The sequence below is a fragment of the Lates calcarifer genome, linkage group LG12, assembly GCF_001640805.2.
Source record: "Lates calcarifer isolate ASB-BC8 linkage group LG12, TLL_Latcal_v3, whole genome shotgun sequence".
NCBI classification, from domain to species: domain Eukaryota; kingdom Metazoa; phylum Chordata; class Actinopteri; family Centropomidae; genus Lates; species Lates calcarifer.
In genome coordinates, this window is record NC_066844.1 from 9,887,623 (window position 1) to 9,901,763 (window position 14,141).

At 39.0% G+C, this 14,141-nt stretch overlaps 2 protein-coding genes across 2 annotated transcripts in view; one reads left to right on the forward strand and one right to left on the reverse strand.

Annotated features, from left to right (window-relative positions):
- Positions 1-7,266, reverse strand: part of LOC108877469 (dihydropyridine-sensitive L-type skeletal muscle calcium channel subunit alpha-1) — a 57,285-nt gene extending 50,019 nt beyond the window's left edge. The window contains exon 1 of the mRNA XM_051074756.1: positions 7,162-7,266. The gene's annotated coding sequence lies outside the window, so the exon portion shown is untranslated. The remainder of the gene's footprint in view (positions 1-7,161) is intronic.
- Positions 876-13,462, forward strand: LOC108877472 (probable C->U-editing enzyme APOBEC-2). The gene is made up of 4 exons (XM_018667525.2): positions 876-1,337; positions 9,747-9,971; positions 10,584-10,892; positions 12,017-13,462. Exons 1-3 carry the CDS (start codon positions 1,108-1,110, stop codon positions 10,885-10,887), a joined length of 759 nt encoding a protein of 252 aa, XP_018523041.1. The 5' UTR covers positions 876-1,107; the 3' UTR covers positions 10,888-10,892; positions 12,017-13,462.
- The last annotated feature ends 679 nt before the right edge of the window (positions 13,463-14,141 follow it).

A 14,141-nucleotide genomic window follows, 5' to 3' on the forward strand; every position in this document is an offset into this window, starting at 1 on the left:
TCACACATGCAAAACAGCATGGTTCCCAGTATCAGCAGTGGTGGGAACCCAATGTGTAATCGCTCTGAATACTGAAATAAGTAAAAAAAAATAATCCTATCAGTCTTAGGCTGTTAGTGTGATCTACATGAAGCTTTGCATGTATCCCTTAAAAGGCACAAACTATAAAGGAATACTCATACACAAGAGGTGATATTGTATCTTTACATGTTTCTGTTCAATAACACAAAACTCCTGTTAGATGCTGACTCACTGACAAGGAACTCTTCTGTTATCAGGCAAACTATTTGATAACTTTTTAATATTTTTCATCAGGCCATCACTTTATCCGGAATCATTGTAAGCAGCTTGTACTGCACACTGCCACACAGAGGACAAATACTGCCTGTATAGTATGATTAGTGAATAACATTAGCTGTAGTCTTAGACTGTCAAAAAGCAGATAAGCACACACACAGTATACACACACACTGTCTACAGCGAAGAGCTGGGGTTTTTTCACTTTAGACACCCCCACCTTCAAAGTCTTTAAATAGACCTGCTTGGTCTGTGAGCTGCAGCTGCCTATGTGCGTCTACCACGGTTTGACCCATATGAGCCTTTAAAGGCTAGTGCTAAAACTGATATTTTTAGACAGAAGCTGCTGATAAACAACATTTTATGCTGAGTTTTATCTTGAGTATGTTTGTATGTGTTCCAGAATCCAATGTTCCCATCTGAAAGCCTGTCAAATCATCATTTATTTATTTTTATATCCCTAGTGAGACATCTAGGAGATAAATGATGAACTGTACACAAACCTATGAACTACCCCCTAACCCCACCCTACTCTACCTCCCCCCACCTCTCTTTCTCAGTCTCTCTTTAGTTAGCTCCTTGTACTATTTTCCTCCTTTGCGCTCCCCTACCCTCACTACCATTCCACTCCTCCTCCTCACTTGCTCTCCCTTCCTTTTTGCTTGCCTTCTGTTTAGTCATTTTTTTTGTTTCAAGTCTTCTGTCCTTATCTCTTGTCTTTATCTATTTCAAGTCTTATCTTTTTTTCCATAATAATTTCTACACAGACTTCCTAAACTTGCAAACTCTCCAGACAGTCATTCATTCACCATGTCTGACAAAAGTCATATGCAAATGAAAAGAAAAGAGAGAAAAGACAAAGAAGTGGCTGAAACGACTAAGGATGTAAAGGAAGCGAAGTCTGAAGGAGAGAAGACCGAGAATAATGGAGAGGCCCCGTCAGCTGAGGCGGCAGCAGCCAGTGGTGCAGTAGCAAATGGTCAGAATGGAGATTTTCAGGTGGAGCCAATGGAACTCCCTCCATTTGAAATCATCACAGGGTAGGTCCACATCACCAAGTATGGTTCATGGAGGCTTTTTACATCATTATCATTCCTATTCACATTATTATTATTATCATTATCATTATCATATGTTTGCTTTATGGCCAGTTTGTCTGATGATGCCATTATTGTGTCTGAGTCCAATTCTGAAATCACAGCAGTGAACATCAAGGAGGATCCTCTGATCCCACAAACTTACACTGAGAACTGAACTGCCAGACATCTAGCAGTGCTGATGTGAATCATAACCTTTTCCAGCACAAGGCAGAAATGAAATTCATATGTGTGACATAGTGAACATGAGGAAAAGTAACTTACAGAAACTGATACTGTACTAAATTCATTTCATGTAATGTGTCTAATAATATAATCTAACCCATAATCTGGGTGGTACATTGTTATAAAATTGCCAAATGTAGATTCCTCTAACTTCACATAGTATTTTGATCAAAACCCAACTGACCTACAGCAAACTATTGCTGTTGACTACCAATTAGCACTTCAAGTCTTTCAAGTCTTAGTCCTTCAAAATAAAAGCCATACAGACTTCTGGGATGCTTTTCCTGAGGGGGAAAAAAGCTTCATGAAGTGCCTGGGTGCCTAAGATAAAAAAAACAAAACAAACTCCAAGTTCAGTGCCTGAGTTTGAATTAACAAGCATTATTTATGTTGTTTAGTCTAATTTTGGCTACCATTTCAAATAGTTAAGTCATCTGGGAACAAGATTTTATCACTTCAACAAAAGGTGTGGAGTATGCACAGCCTACTATATATATATATATATATATATATATACTATAATACTACTATTTGTTATCATTTTGAGTCACAAATGTGGCATGTTGAGCTCAACAAAAAAGAATGACATGAGAATTAATGCTACTAGAATACAAACCCCTGTCCTCTTTGTACATATGACCTACTGTAAAAGCAAAACAGATGAGTGGTGGACAACTGAAATAATGAGATGTCAATCAGCACAAACAGTGCTGATGTCATTCCCCCAATAGGCACATATGTTAGAATTGAGAGACTGGCTAGCTGTGACAGATTACCACTTTAAATTACTATTAACCATTCTAGTCATCTTGTATCTAATTATTTAGTTTTCACCAGCTGAACCAATTTAGTGTTTGAGTGAATTATTTAATGCCTTGAGCTTTTGGTTGGGTAGTGACTGTAACTGACTGAGTCACTCTTGGAGTTTGAGTAGTCCCTAGCAGAGTCTACATGTGTATGAATGGAACTGAACTCTGTGTGAGTAGGGCTGAGTGCAACCATAGCAGTGTTTGAAACCAGTGAGTGGAATCCACTAGCTGTTTAAACATCAGCAATGCTCTGGCTCGTGGGCCATCAGTACCTAATTATCATCATTATTCAACATTATAAAAGATGAGACAGTGTCTTTTAAGTTGTTTGTCTTACTTTATGTCCATGACTTCTATGCAGTCTGAACCAGTCTGCACCACAGACAGGACTTGTCAAAATGCTTTGTAAGTCAAAGCGAAATTATGTCACTTACTCTGTGCAGCAGAGTTTTACATCACAGTCAGCTCATTGTCTTTTCTGTACTTGTTTTAGGCTTCTAAGCATATGTAGGCCTGACCCTTAAAGACAAAACTATGAAAATACAATGCATTATTTTGGGCATCAATGTTAAATATTAGTCTTCAACAATATTTTAAAAGACAGCACCAAAAATAAAGCTTCAATGATTTCTAATCATTAGCTGATCAACAGAAATGAATCTGCAACTGTTTTAATAATTTAATCATGGTTGTAGTCATTTTAAGAAAAGATTGCCTCTCAAATGTAAGAAAGCTTTTTCTTTGTCATAAATTATCATAAACTGAATCTCTCTGGGTTTCGGATTGTTGATCAGGCAAAACGAGACATGTGAAGACATGACCTGACTCAAGACACGTGAAGACATCACCTTGGACTCTTTTGGCATATTTCACCACTTTCTGACATTCTATAGACAAAACAATTAATCAATAATTCTAAAAAGTAATGAACATGAAATGATAATGGAAGTAATTGTTGGTTGCATCCTTATCAAATATAGTAAACGTATCTCAATGACCACTATATCTCTGTGGCTACCTACAACTACTCTCTATAGAAATGAGGATCCTGGAGATCCTACATATTTTCACTTTCTTTCTGCCCACACCTGTTTTGTGCAATCTTGAGTATTCAAACAAACAGTCAACAGTCAAGCACTGGTGAATACACCAGTCAGTCAGTTAGTTAATCAGTGATTGGTAGTGCTTGGAGAGTTTAGAGGACATGCAGTGCCTGAGGTCCCCAGGGGCTAGAATGCAAATCACATCCTGTTCATAAACATTAGCTCAAGGTTTGGAGCTGTAACCTCAGAACTTCACTAGGGGATCAGGTCAGAACTTCACCAGGGGATCAGGCCAGGCAGATGAGAATGATGAAACATTAACATTAACCACAGGCTCAGCAGCAGAACCAGCAGCCAGACCAGCTCCAGGCTGAGCCTTTTGACTTTCCATGTTATTGCACCACATACCAACAAACAAGGGAGCTCTTCTTCTTGCTGTCATGAGTTTACCATCATTTTTTGTTGAGAACAGGTGTGGAATGTGTTTGTGTCATAGGTTCAAGGACTTGTTGTGTGAGCACCCATAAGTGAAGCAAAATCTGTGAGTGAACTGTCTTTCTGTTCCAGTACCTATTACAAAGTTAATGTATCCAGTCGATTGCATCACAGCAGTTTCAGGAGTTGCAACTTTGATTCATGTCATCTCAATAATTTATCCATCCATGAATATAGCTGGAGACCAAGCTGACATTGGGCGAGAAGCTGGGTACATCCTGGCCAGTTTGCCTGTCTGTCAGAAGGCTGTCACCAATTAACCTAACCTGCATGTCCTTAGACTGTGGAGAGGAAGCCAGAAGTACCTGGAGGGAACCCACACAGACACAGGAGAACTTGCAAACTTTACACAATTCTACTGGTATGTTGCATCATGACAGTAGAAGAATTAAGAAATAAGCTCTTACTCAGTCATACTCAAATCATTTTATACTTCAATGGGCGGTGATGAAAGTTGACGGCTGGGTCACCTTTATCTCCTTACAAACCGCTAACAGATCAGACTTACACTGGGCCAGCTCTTTTATCACAGTCAGGTGGTGACCTAAACGTGGACCAATATCAGACACAAAACATTAATCAATTAAGAATATTGAAAAATTTGATAAAAGAAAAAAAAATGTGGAATTTTTTTGGAAATTTTATCATGTCATGTCAGACAAATGAATTGTCTGAAAATGATCATGACATCATCTGATTGGCTTCATTTAGCTGCTGAACAAACTATACATTAGCTAAAGTTAGCAAATGTTGTAATTTCACAGACTGACAGGAGCAGCTGGCAGCTCAGCCCTGAAAGTCCAGAGATCCTCATTAAGGTGATTAAGATATTGATGTGATCCTCTTGAAATATAACTGAGAGATATAAATCTATACTAAAAACACTATGCTCTCTGATAGCACTCTGCTAGTAACAGCATGGATTTTGCTTCCTTCGTCCCTCTAGATTTTATGTCATCGTTGTGTGTTGCATTGAGAATGGTGCAAAATTCACTTTAAAATCCAGTTTAAGTGGTCAGAGTGCCCAGACTGAGACGCATTGGTAGAACCAGTTTGGAATCGCATTTCAAACCATCTCCACAATGGCTCTGATTTGCAAAAATCACATTTTATGTGGTTTTTTGCTATCCAGACCTTCTAAAATCAATATGGATACCATCTGGACATGCCAAAAAATTGATGTGGGCTGCAGTCTGAACAAGGCCTAAGAGCCAAAAGACAACTATACACACACATCCTTCCAGTCATTTACTGATACTGATGTTTAAAGTTATTTACTGACTCAAAAGAGGGAGAGAGAGAGAGATGAATATTGTACTGGTTAATAAGAGCTGGGTTATACCAAAGCCTGTCTAATTATAATGCAGTGGAATTCAAGTCTCAGCAATGCAGACAGTGTAAAATTAGCTCTGCTCTGCCTGCTGCTGCCATGCTGCCCCCAGCCTGACAGACCTAGTTTCAACATGATACCCTCCTCACTATCCTTCATGTTTGCCTGACTCATACAACACAAACAGGTGCTGTGGTTATATCTCATCTTGCTGTAGATCCTGCTGTCTATATAAAGGACCACATCAATGTAATTTTACTTTTCAGCCAAATAACTACAACAGACTTACAGTTGATGTTGTTGATAATTATTTCCAATTCCTGCAAGTGCACTGTTATTTTTTTAATTCATTTTCATAATTCAATGTTTTCCATTCTTTTCTGTATGCTATAAAACTTAAAACTCTCTTGACATGACAGATACATCTGCTCTAGTTTATGTTGAACTTAATGAGTTTTAGAGTAGTAAAACTAGTGGCATATTAATGTGCCAAAGTTGTGACAACAGGGCTTCACCCAGCAATATCGTTATAACAAACAGATGCTGAGTCAAGCCCAGCTACACTTTACAGAGGAGAAAATGGCGCAGTGGGCAGTGCAGTATGTCACCTCATATAGTTCTATGGTGCATGTGCAAAATAGTAAAGCCTCAAAAAGGCTTTACTATACCCAGTTAAGGCTTCTTTGACACAGTATCTCACATTTTTGCACTAACTGACTCACAAACATAATATATTATTATATGATATAACATCATATAATATCTGTATGAATAAATGCTCTGTAAGGTACAGATTAAGTTTAAAATTGCTTAAGCTATGTAAAGAGCTAGCTCTCTTACATTAACTGTTTAACGTCAAGTGCACAGGAAGAAGACAGGAACAGAGGCATTAGGAATGAGAATGGGGGAAAATGGGGAAGACAAAACACAAGCGCAGTGTTAAGAAATGAGACTATCACACAGGGCCATTTCTAGCTTTGTGGAGTCCCTATGCAAGATGCTGTTTGGGGGGACCTAGTTTGCCAAACTACAATGGAGAGATTCCTAATCCCTTACATGATCCACGAACATGCCACAATCTATTACACTTCACGAGCAAAAGACTACAGTCATGACAACCTCTCATAACCTCTCATATTAAAATTAAACATCTTATGTTGAGCCACTCAAGCAAGATAACTGATGAAAAAAATGTTAATGCAAGGAAAACAACAATCCTCTATGTCAATAAATAAAACAGATATGGAATATTTATAAAAAATGCAAATGTAAATCTAATAAGTGTAGCAAAGAGGGAGACTGCAACTAACTCAGTTGAGCTAGCAATAATCCACTCAGAGCAATAACCTACTGCCACAATAATCCAAAATAATCAACAATAGGCCTAATATTTATTAGTCACTTAATAAATAATTAGTGTTATTTATAAAGCAGTAGCACACTATAAAATACACTCTAAACTTAATAAGTTAATCATAAGTAATCCTAAAGTAATGTTAATTGGCAAATATCTTGAGAAACAACTTCCACTGGACGCTGACATAGCAGACATCTGCACAGCACCACCACCACCCCGGCTACAATCTGACAAAACGGGTCTGATGTCAGTCAGTCAGTCAGTCAGTCAGTACCATGGCAGGATTGCACAGTCCATTCACATGTAGCATGTTAACTACTTGCTTTATTTTAGCCAACTTTCATGAAGCAAACACTCAAACTGGGTTTATAAGCATACAAATCCTAGCCGGCTAACTAGCATTTATCCGAGGCTAGCTGAACTAGCTAGCAGGACAAATAACAAACTTGCTAAAAACTCGGCGTTACACCTCCACCCATCCACCCCACATCACGAATAAATGCCTTACCTTTATCCTTTGACTGTCTTTCTTCCTCCGTTTTCTTCCTCTTACGTTTTTCCACCCCACTAGGATAACTTCTTTTTGATGCCATAACTCCGCTTGCCACTCATATCCTCACTAGCGGGAATGAGTTGCGGGAGTTGTCAATCATTCCCATCGTACCTGTCGGCGGACGTCACTCACCGCGTGACAGTGGAGTCCAACGATTTTGAATTAGTTATGCCACCAAAAACACTAGCCACAGCTTTTTATTGCCGTTTATTCTTATATCCTACATTTATTTTTTAAGCATATAAGGGATAAAGACAGGTCATTTTAATTCTCCCCAGCTTTGGGGCCCCCTAGTGGACAGGGCTTTGTGGGAGCCCTGTGCAAATGCTGTTTTTAATGTGTGTATGAATGGGCTGGGTGGCATGATGGTGTAGAGGTTAGCTCTGTGGCCTCATAGTAAGAAAGCTCCAGGTTTAAGCCCTGGTCATATTCTCCCCGTACCCTGGCTTCCTCCCACAGTCCAAAGACATGCATGTTGGGTTAATTGGTGACTCTAAATTGCCCGTAGGTGTGAGTGTGAGTATGAATGGTTGTTTGTCTGTATAGGTTAAACAATGGACTGGTGATCCATACAGGGTGTACCCTGCCTCTTGCCCATTGCTGGGCAACGATATAGATGGATGGTATGAATGGGTGAATGCAACCTGCAGTGTAAAGTGCTTTGAGTGGTTGATATGACTAGAAAGTGCTGTGTAAGTGCAATCCATTTACTTTGCATTTCCATTTGTTTTTTGTAAAGGGAAAATTACAAGTACACAACAAGGGCAGCACCCAAACTGGCACACGCATTCTAGGGTTTTCAGAAAGGCAGAACTTAACTGTGTGTTATGTTTTGACAATCCCCCCCCTTTCATTGTGTCACATGGTATTTACTGTGCTTTTCACTTGCATACCAAGTTGTTTGAGTGCATGGATTGGAGGGCAGTTTGTAATTACTAAGATCACAACTTATAAAACCATGTAAACAGATTTCTAAACCCAAAGCCTACACATCTAAACATGGAAGATGTCTTCCCCTCCTGATCCCAGGGGGATTCAGTGCATTTTACATGTTTCTGATACAGGTAATTTTATACACTTGACCAACACAGGCCAAGCAATCAGCCCTTGCCGACAGGCACATTTTTTTAACAGGCACTGTTAATAGACAAAAAGGCAACCATTTCCTTTCTTAATAGATTAGTCCTTTAGCCTATAAAATAGAAATGAAATGGTGAACTCAAAACGGAGGAAAAAAGTACATCTTACATCTCTTGTGTTGGCCACCTGCTCTAGCTTTAAGGATATGAATGAGGGTAATGTAACCCACTCCACTCCTCCTGGCCAGCCTCCTGAGTGGCTGTCTCTGTCTACCATCTGGTGGAGATTTCCTTCTCCGTCCGTGTTCTGCTCTGCCCAGCCATGTTCTTTAAGACTTGGGCTTAAACAAAATGTTGCCATTACAGAGGTAGATCAATCATGGGCTATCATAATGTTTGTAAGTCCAGGTTGCGTGTTATGATTCAAGATTCAAGTATTTATTTGTCACATATTCATATTTTTCAGTGTGTGCAGAATGAATTGTTTCTGCTTCATAAATGACTGTACAGTCACCAATGGGATGATATTGATGGCCAGCTTTGTTGTGAAGGCACTAGTAGACTGACTGTTGCTGTCACAGCTGGATTAGAATATATCCATCAGTAAGTCCTGCAACATAGCCTAGTTGTCACTAAGGCTGGCTAAAAAATTATGATAGCTGCTATATAATACAGTATGATCTTGAGATGTCTATGTGGGCTCACTACAGTTTACAAGACTGTGACTAAATAGCTGGTTCTGGATATCTCACAGTAAATCTAAAAATAATATCTGAGAGGGATAGACTGAAAAAGACTCTGCAGACTGATCTGAGCTCTTTGTTTTTGTTGAAGAAGTATTCTCTTTGGCTACAAGATGTGAAGTTGTGGAGGTTGATTGAGCAGTGTGTGGATGGTGTAAAGTCCAGAGTAAACTAGATGGTGCCATAATGTGTCTTGCTGAATGATGTGAGCGTATTACTCTTGTCACCCTGCATGAATGGTGAAACGTAATACTCTTACTTATGTAATGACATAGAATGTGTTGATAGAACAGTAGTCCCCAGTCACAATGAAAACAGTGTCCAGCTTCCAGGTTTGGTGTTTCGCACAGAACAGCATTCATTTCTGTCAATACTGCATCGGCACTGGCCCATGGTAGCATGCACACTGCAGAAACGGCAACCAAATTGAACTCTCTGGGAAGGTAGAATGGAGGGCATGGTCAACAGCATTTTAAGTGGTGCTTCTAACTTTTGGGCTGGTGCTCCTAAAATTTTCAGGAAGGAGCACCGGTGCTACTAGAAAAAAAGTTAGTCTGGAGCCCTGGCTTGTTGTCACAGGGGAAATGGCCCCACTGCAGAACTGCAGAGAATAAGTAAAAAGTAACTGATAATAACACCCCCTTGCTAGTATTATAATCTTGTCAGAATGTGAAAATGAATATGCCAATGTTTCTTTAATTTCTTCTGTTTACTGCAGGGACCGGATTGATCCGCACATCTTTAAGTTCCAGTTTAAAAATGTGGAATACTCCTCAGGCCGCAACAAGACCTTCCTATGTTATCTGGTGGATAAAGGGAACACAGCCGATGGGCTGCTGAGGGGCTATCTGGAGGATGAGCATACCGGCTCTCATGCTGAGGAAGCTTTCTTCACACAGTGCCTGCCACACTACGACCCTGCACTCAAATACACAATCACCTGGTACATACCCCTCTTAAACTGTTAGATGGTATGTGGCATTGAGAATGAGGCAAATTAAAAGGCAGTATATTTTAAGTCAGTATCTTCTTTTCTTTATGGCTATAGATTGAGTAGCCATATATGCACATCAAATACTTTGGCTCCGTCACAATAAATGTGGCATTGTCTGGTGCAATTAAAAAAAACAAACAAAAAAAAACAACCAACATTATGCTTAAGCAATGAAAATCTGACTCATTCCTCTGAAGCCAGATGTGTGTTTGGACAGTGATCAGTTTGCACCTTAAACTGCTTGGTACTGCTGTCACCCTCTGCTGGCTACTGGAGAGCAGTGCACTCAGTGAACTGGAGCAAATCACGACTGTCAAGTCAGCAGTCTTCCTCATGATTGTGATTGCATGTGTTGAACTAGAGTGAGAGATACACAAGATTTATACTGTTAGAATAGTAATTTACTATTTAAATGATTTGCAATACTGGATTTATGACATATATGACACATTTTCATGATATCCAAGTAATATGGAAATAAATAAAATGCATCTTAGTCTTTAATCCTTAAAATGCATTGATACAATGTTTTTTCTCTTGTTTATGCCACCATCCTTTCAGGTATGTGTCCTCTAGTCCCTGCACTGCTTGTGCAGAAAAGATTGCTGAGGTGTTGAAAGCCAGGAAAAACATCAAGCTGAGCATTTTTGCTGCTCGGCTGTTTGAGTGGGAGGAAGCAGAGATCCAGGCAGGGCTGAGGGCCCTGCATGCTGCTGGCTGTAAGCTGAGGGTCATGAAGCCTCTGGACTTCTCCTACACCTGGGACACGTTTGTGGAGAATGAGGATCAACCTCTGAACCTGTGGGAGGACTGCAAAGAAAACTATGAATATTACCATGAGAAGCTGGCTGACATTCTACAGTGACCACAGTAAGTGTTAAAGGACACTCTGTGATGCCATCTTGCCTTTGATGTTGACAGTAAGGATACAAACAGGAGGACACAGAGAGAGAGACAAAGAGAGACTGCATGTTACCAGGTTGCTGGGCGTGAGCTATGGATGTTGCGATTATATGATGTGCTACTTGTTGGAAGATGGGTCCACGTGGACCTTATTTTGTGTTATTTCCTTTCCTATTTTATTCACAAGTTCATATTATATTTTATGTCAAACACTTTGTATTTTATTTTTTGAAAAGTTGTAGGCAATGTTTAAGAGCCAGGTAGTTAAAAAAAAATACTTCTGTGTGTTTCCATCTGGTTCAAGGTTAGCAATAAAAAGACTTAGAACTCCAATGGAATAAACTTTCATAATTCATAATTAGGAGTTGCATAAATCAACAGTAAATGTATTGTATATGTGTCAAAACAAGATATGTTAGGTACTTTAAAATATCAAGAGGTGTCAAGGGGGACTCTCCTTTCTTTGTGGATTGCACTTTCATTAGTGGTGGAGTATATACAGACATTCTTCTATTAATGTTACTATTCTTAGGATATTCATATTCATTTTTTCAGATCCTATTTTTGATCATTTATGACCAAAATTTTTTGATAAAAGCTTCCCTGTTGATCACACTACAGCTGGGGCATGAGCTGATTTACAAAGGTGTATATTACATTGCATTTTATTACATCTTAAATCCTTGTCTCAGACACTTTTTTTTTTTTTTTTTACACAGAATTCTGTTCATTTAATATACCTCCTTTTTGGACAAGTGAAGTTGCCCATCTACCTTAGCAAAAAAAAAAAAAGTAGAACAAGGCAGAAGAAGATTATTCTTTTATAATATTAAGAACTGAGTGAAAGCAGAGGAAATGTGTAAATTGAAAGATATGGTCAAAAAGATTTAGTTCATTGAGGTTGTTTTTTTTCTCTTTTAACAATAATGATGACATCAGTTTTTTCTGATAAGGTAGCATCATGTGTTTGTGTTGATAAAATGGGACATTTAGCTAGAGTGTAATAAATGAACATTTCTCTCCTTCTCTCTCTCTCTCTCTGGCTGTCTTTCTGCCTTTCTCTCTCTCTCTCTCTGTCTCTGTTGACACAGGGATCCAGTATGGAGTGTGTGCCCCCTGATCATCAGCATTACTGCTTTACAGATGATTCATGTTGATGTGACAGAATAGCTGTGTGTGGATGAGTCAATGTGTTTCCTTTTTTTGAGTGTGTTCATGAATGCTATAAACACACTTTCTGTGCCCACAGCATCTAGCAGTGACCCCAACATGTGGTTTCCACTCTGGGATCATCCTGCTATCATACATTAGTGCTTTACTTGTTTGGAATAGTTTTTGTTTTTTGCACATTTTTGCACAAAGTGATTTGAATGAACTACTTGGAATATTTCTGGTTTCAAGATGTTCATATGTGTTGTACACTAACAGCCACAACACTGAAACCGGTACAACTACAATATTAAAACTATTAACTGGTTTTAATGTTGTGGCTTATCCGCATATATCATGTATAGAATACAGAGGATGCTGGTTTGTCCAGATCCTTGTAGACCTGATTGTAAGGTTCCTCCATATTTAGAGTTAACCCAGCAGCAGTTAACCTACTCTCTGTAGGGCTTGGTTTGTGTGTGTGTGTGTGTGTGTGTGTGTGTGTGTATGTGTGTGTGTGTGTGTTCGTATGACTGTGTAAGTTAACTGACTATGATAAACATTGTATTGAGTTGAGCACTGTGAGAAAGTGATGGCACTGAAATAACTGAACTCCACCTTTAGTCTTCTGGACAACACTCTCACTACAAACTGTGAAAGTTCAAATGAATATCATTCATATCTGTTTATATGACAGGTTTACCTGTTTGGGAACTTAGGTTTTAAAAACATTGACTGACAGCTCCTAGTTTGCCCCCCGACGTGAAAAGGTCATTAGAACTTAATCTGAATGTAGTGCATATTCCCAAATACATTTGAACTGAATCTAACCACCAGAAGCCAGCTGACACACATTGAACATATGGCTTTCCAGGCCACTGACTGTGTGTCTGCATCAGAGTATCAGAGTATCTCAGATGTATTTTTTAGTCGTCTGTCTCACACATCTGATAGAACTAATCCTATTTTAATCAATCCAGTTGTTACATAGCCAGCTATGTAGCCCCTGTGTAACAATTTGATTAAAATGTCTTGCTTGCATGTCTTACATCTATATGCACGTAAACATGACCCAAAATGTAGCTTTGTGATCAAAATCCATTTTCCTGTGTTTTGTAAATGTAACTGCAGTGATTGTGTATTGGGCTCTGAGCACTTCCAAAACGTGACCTACAACTCAATACTGTGCCGACACAAACAGAGCACTGAAGCTGCTGCTGATGCTGCTGCTGCTTCTGCTCACACTATGCTTCCTGTGTAGATATGGTGTGAGGCTCTGGGGCTAGTTCAGTCTTTTTTGTTCAGAGTCATCTGTTCAGATCCAAATCATGTATCTGTATTTAACTGCTGTTGCTCTGTTCTTTCACTAATAAACAGATTGAGTAGTTTGTTGTTATTTTTCTCTTTGACACAGTAATAATATTTGATCAGTTTTTATGCAGCTGATGAAATCCGTCAACTCTACAGTATCTGTCTCTATTTGTCACCTCCTTTTTTAATTACAGTCACTCCTCGCAAGAATCTGTAGACACAAAATAAATAAATAAACATTCACTGGTAATAGATAGGTCTAATGGGAATGTTGCTCACTCTGTCACCTACCATCTGACCAGCTGAGAGTGGTTTAGAATGGGTCCATTTAAACTGGAACTTGTGGGAGCTTAAAGGCAGCTGGGTCAAAACAAACAGATTTAGCTGAACTGCAGCTAAAATACATGTAAGTTGAAGTTACCTTATGACCCCAATGTAGTTGTGTGAGACCTGAATCAGAATGGTCTGTTAGTGAATATCTGTATTTTTTTTTTTTTTTTAAAGAGCCTCATTTTCATTTTTCACATTTTGCTGTTTCACTGGACTTTGTTTAGTCATCACCTCTATAAGCATCATCTTGCTGCTGTTTTTTTTTTCTTATCTAAAAACAATAACACCAATGCAACAATATACATTTGTTGTAAGATGACAGCTCCCAGAGTTAAGGTGCACAGGATTCCATACTCCTATGTAGTCCCTCTTTGTGCCTCCCAAGTAGCATTACAGCCCTGAATGCAGGTAACCAGCTCTGAGCAG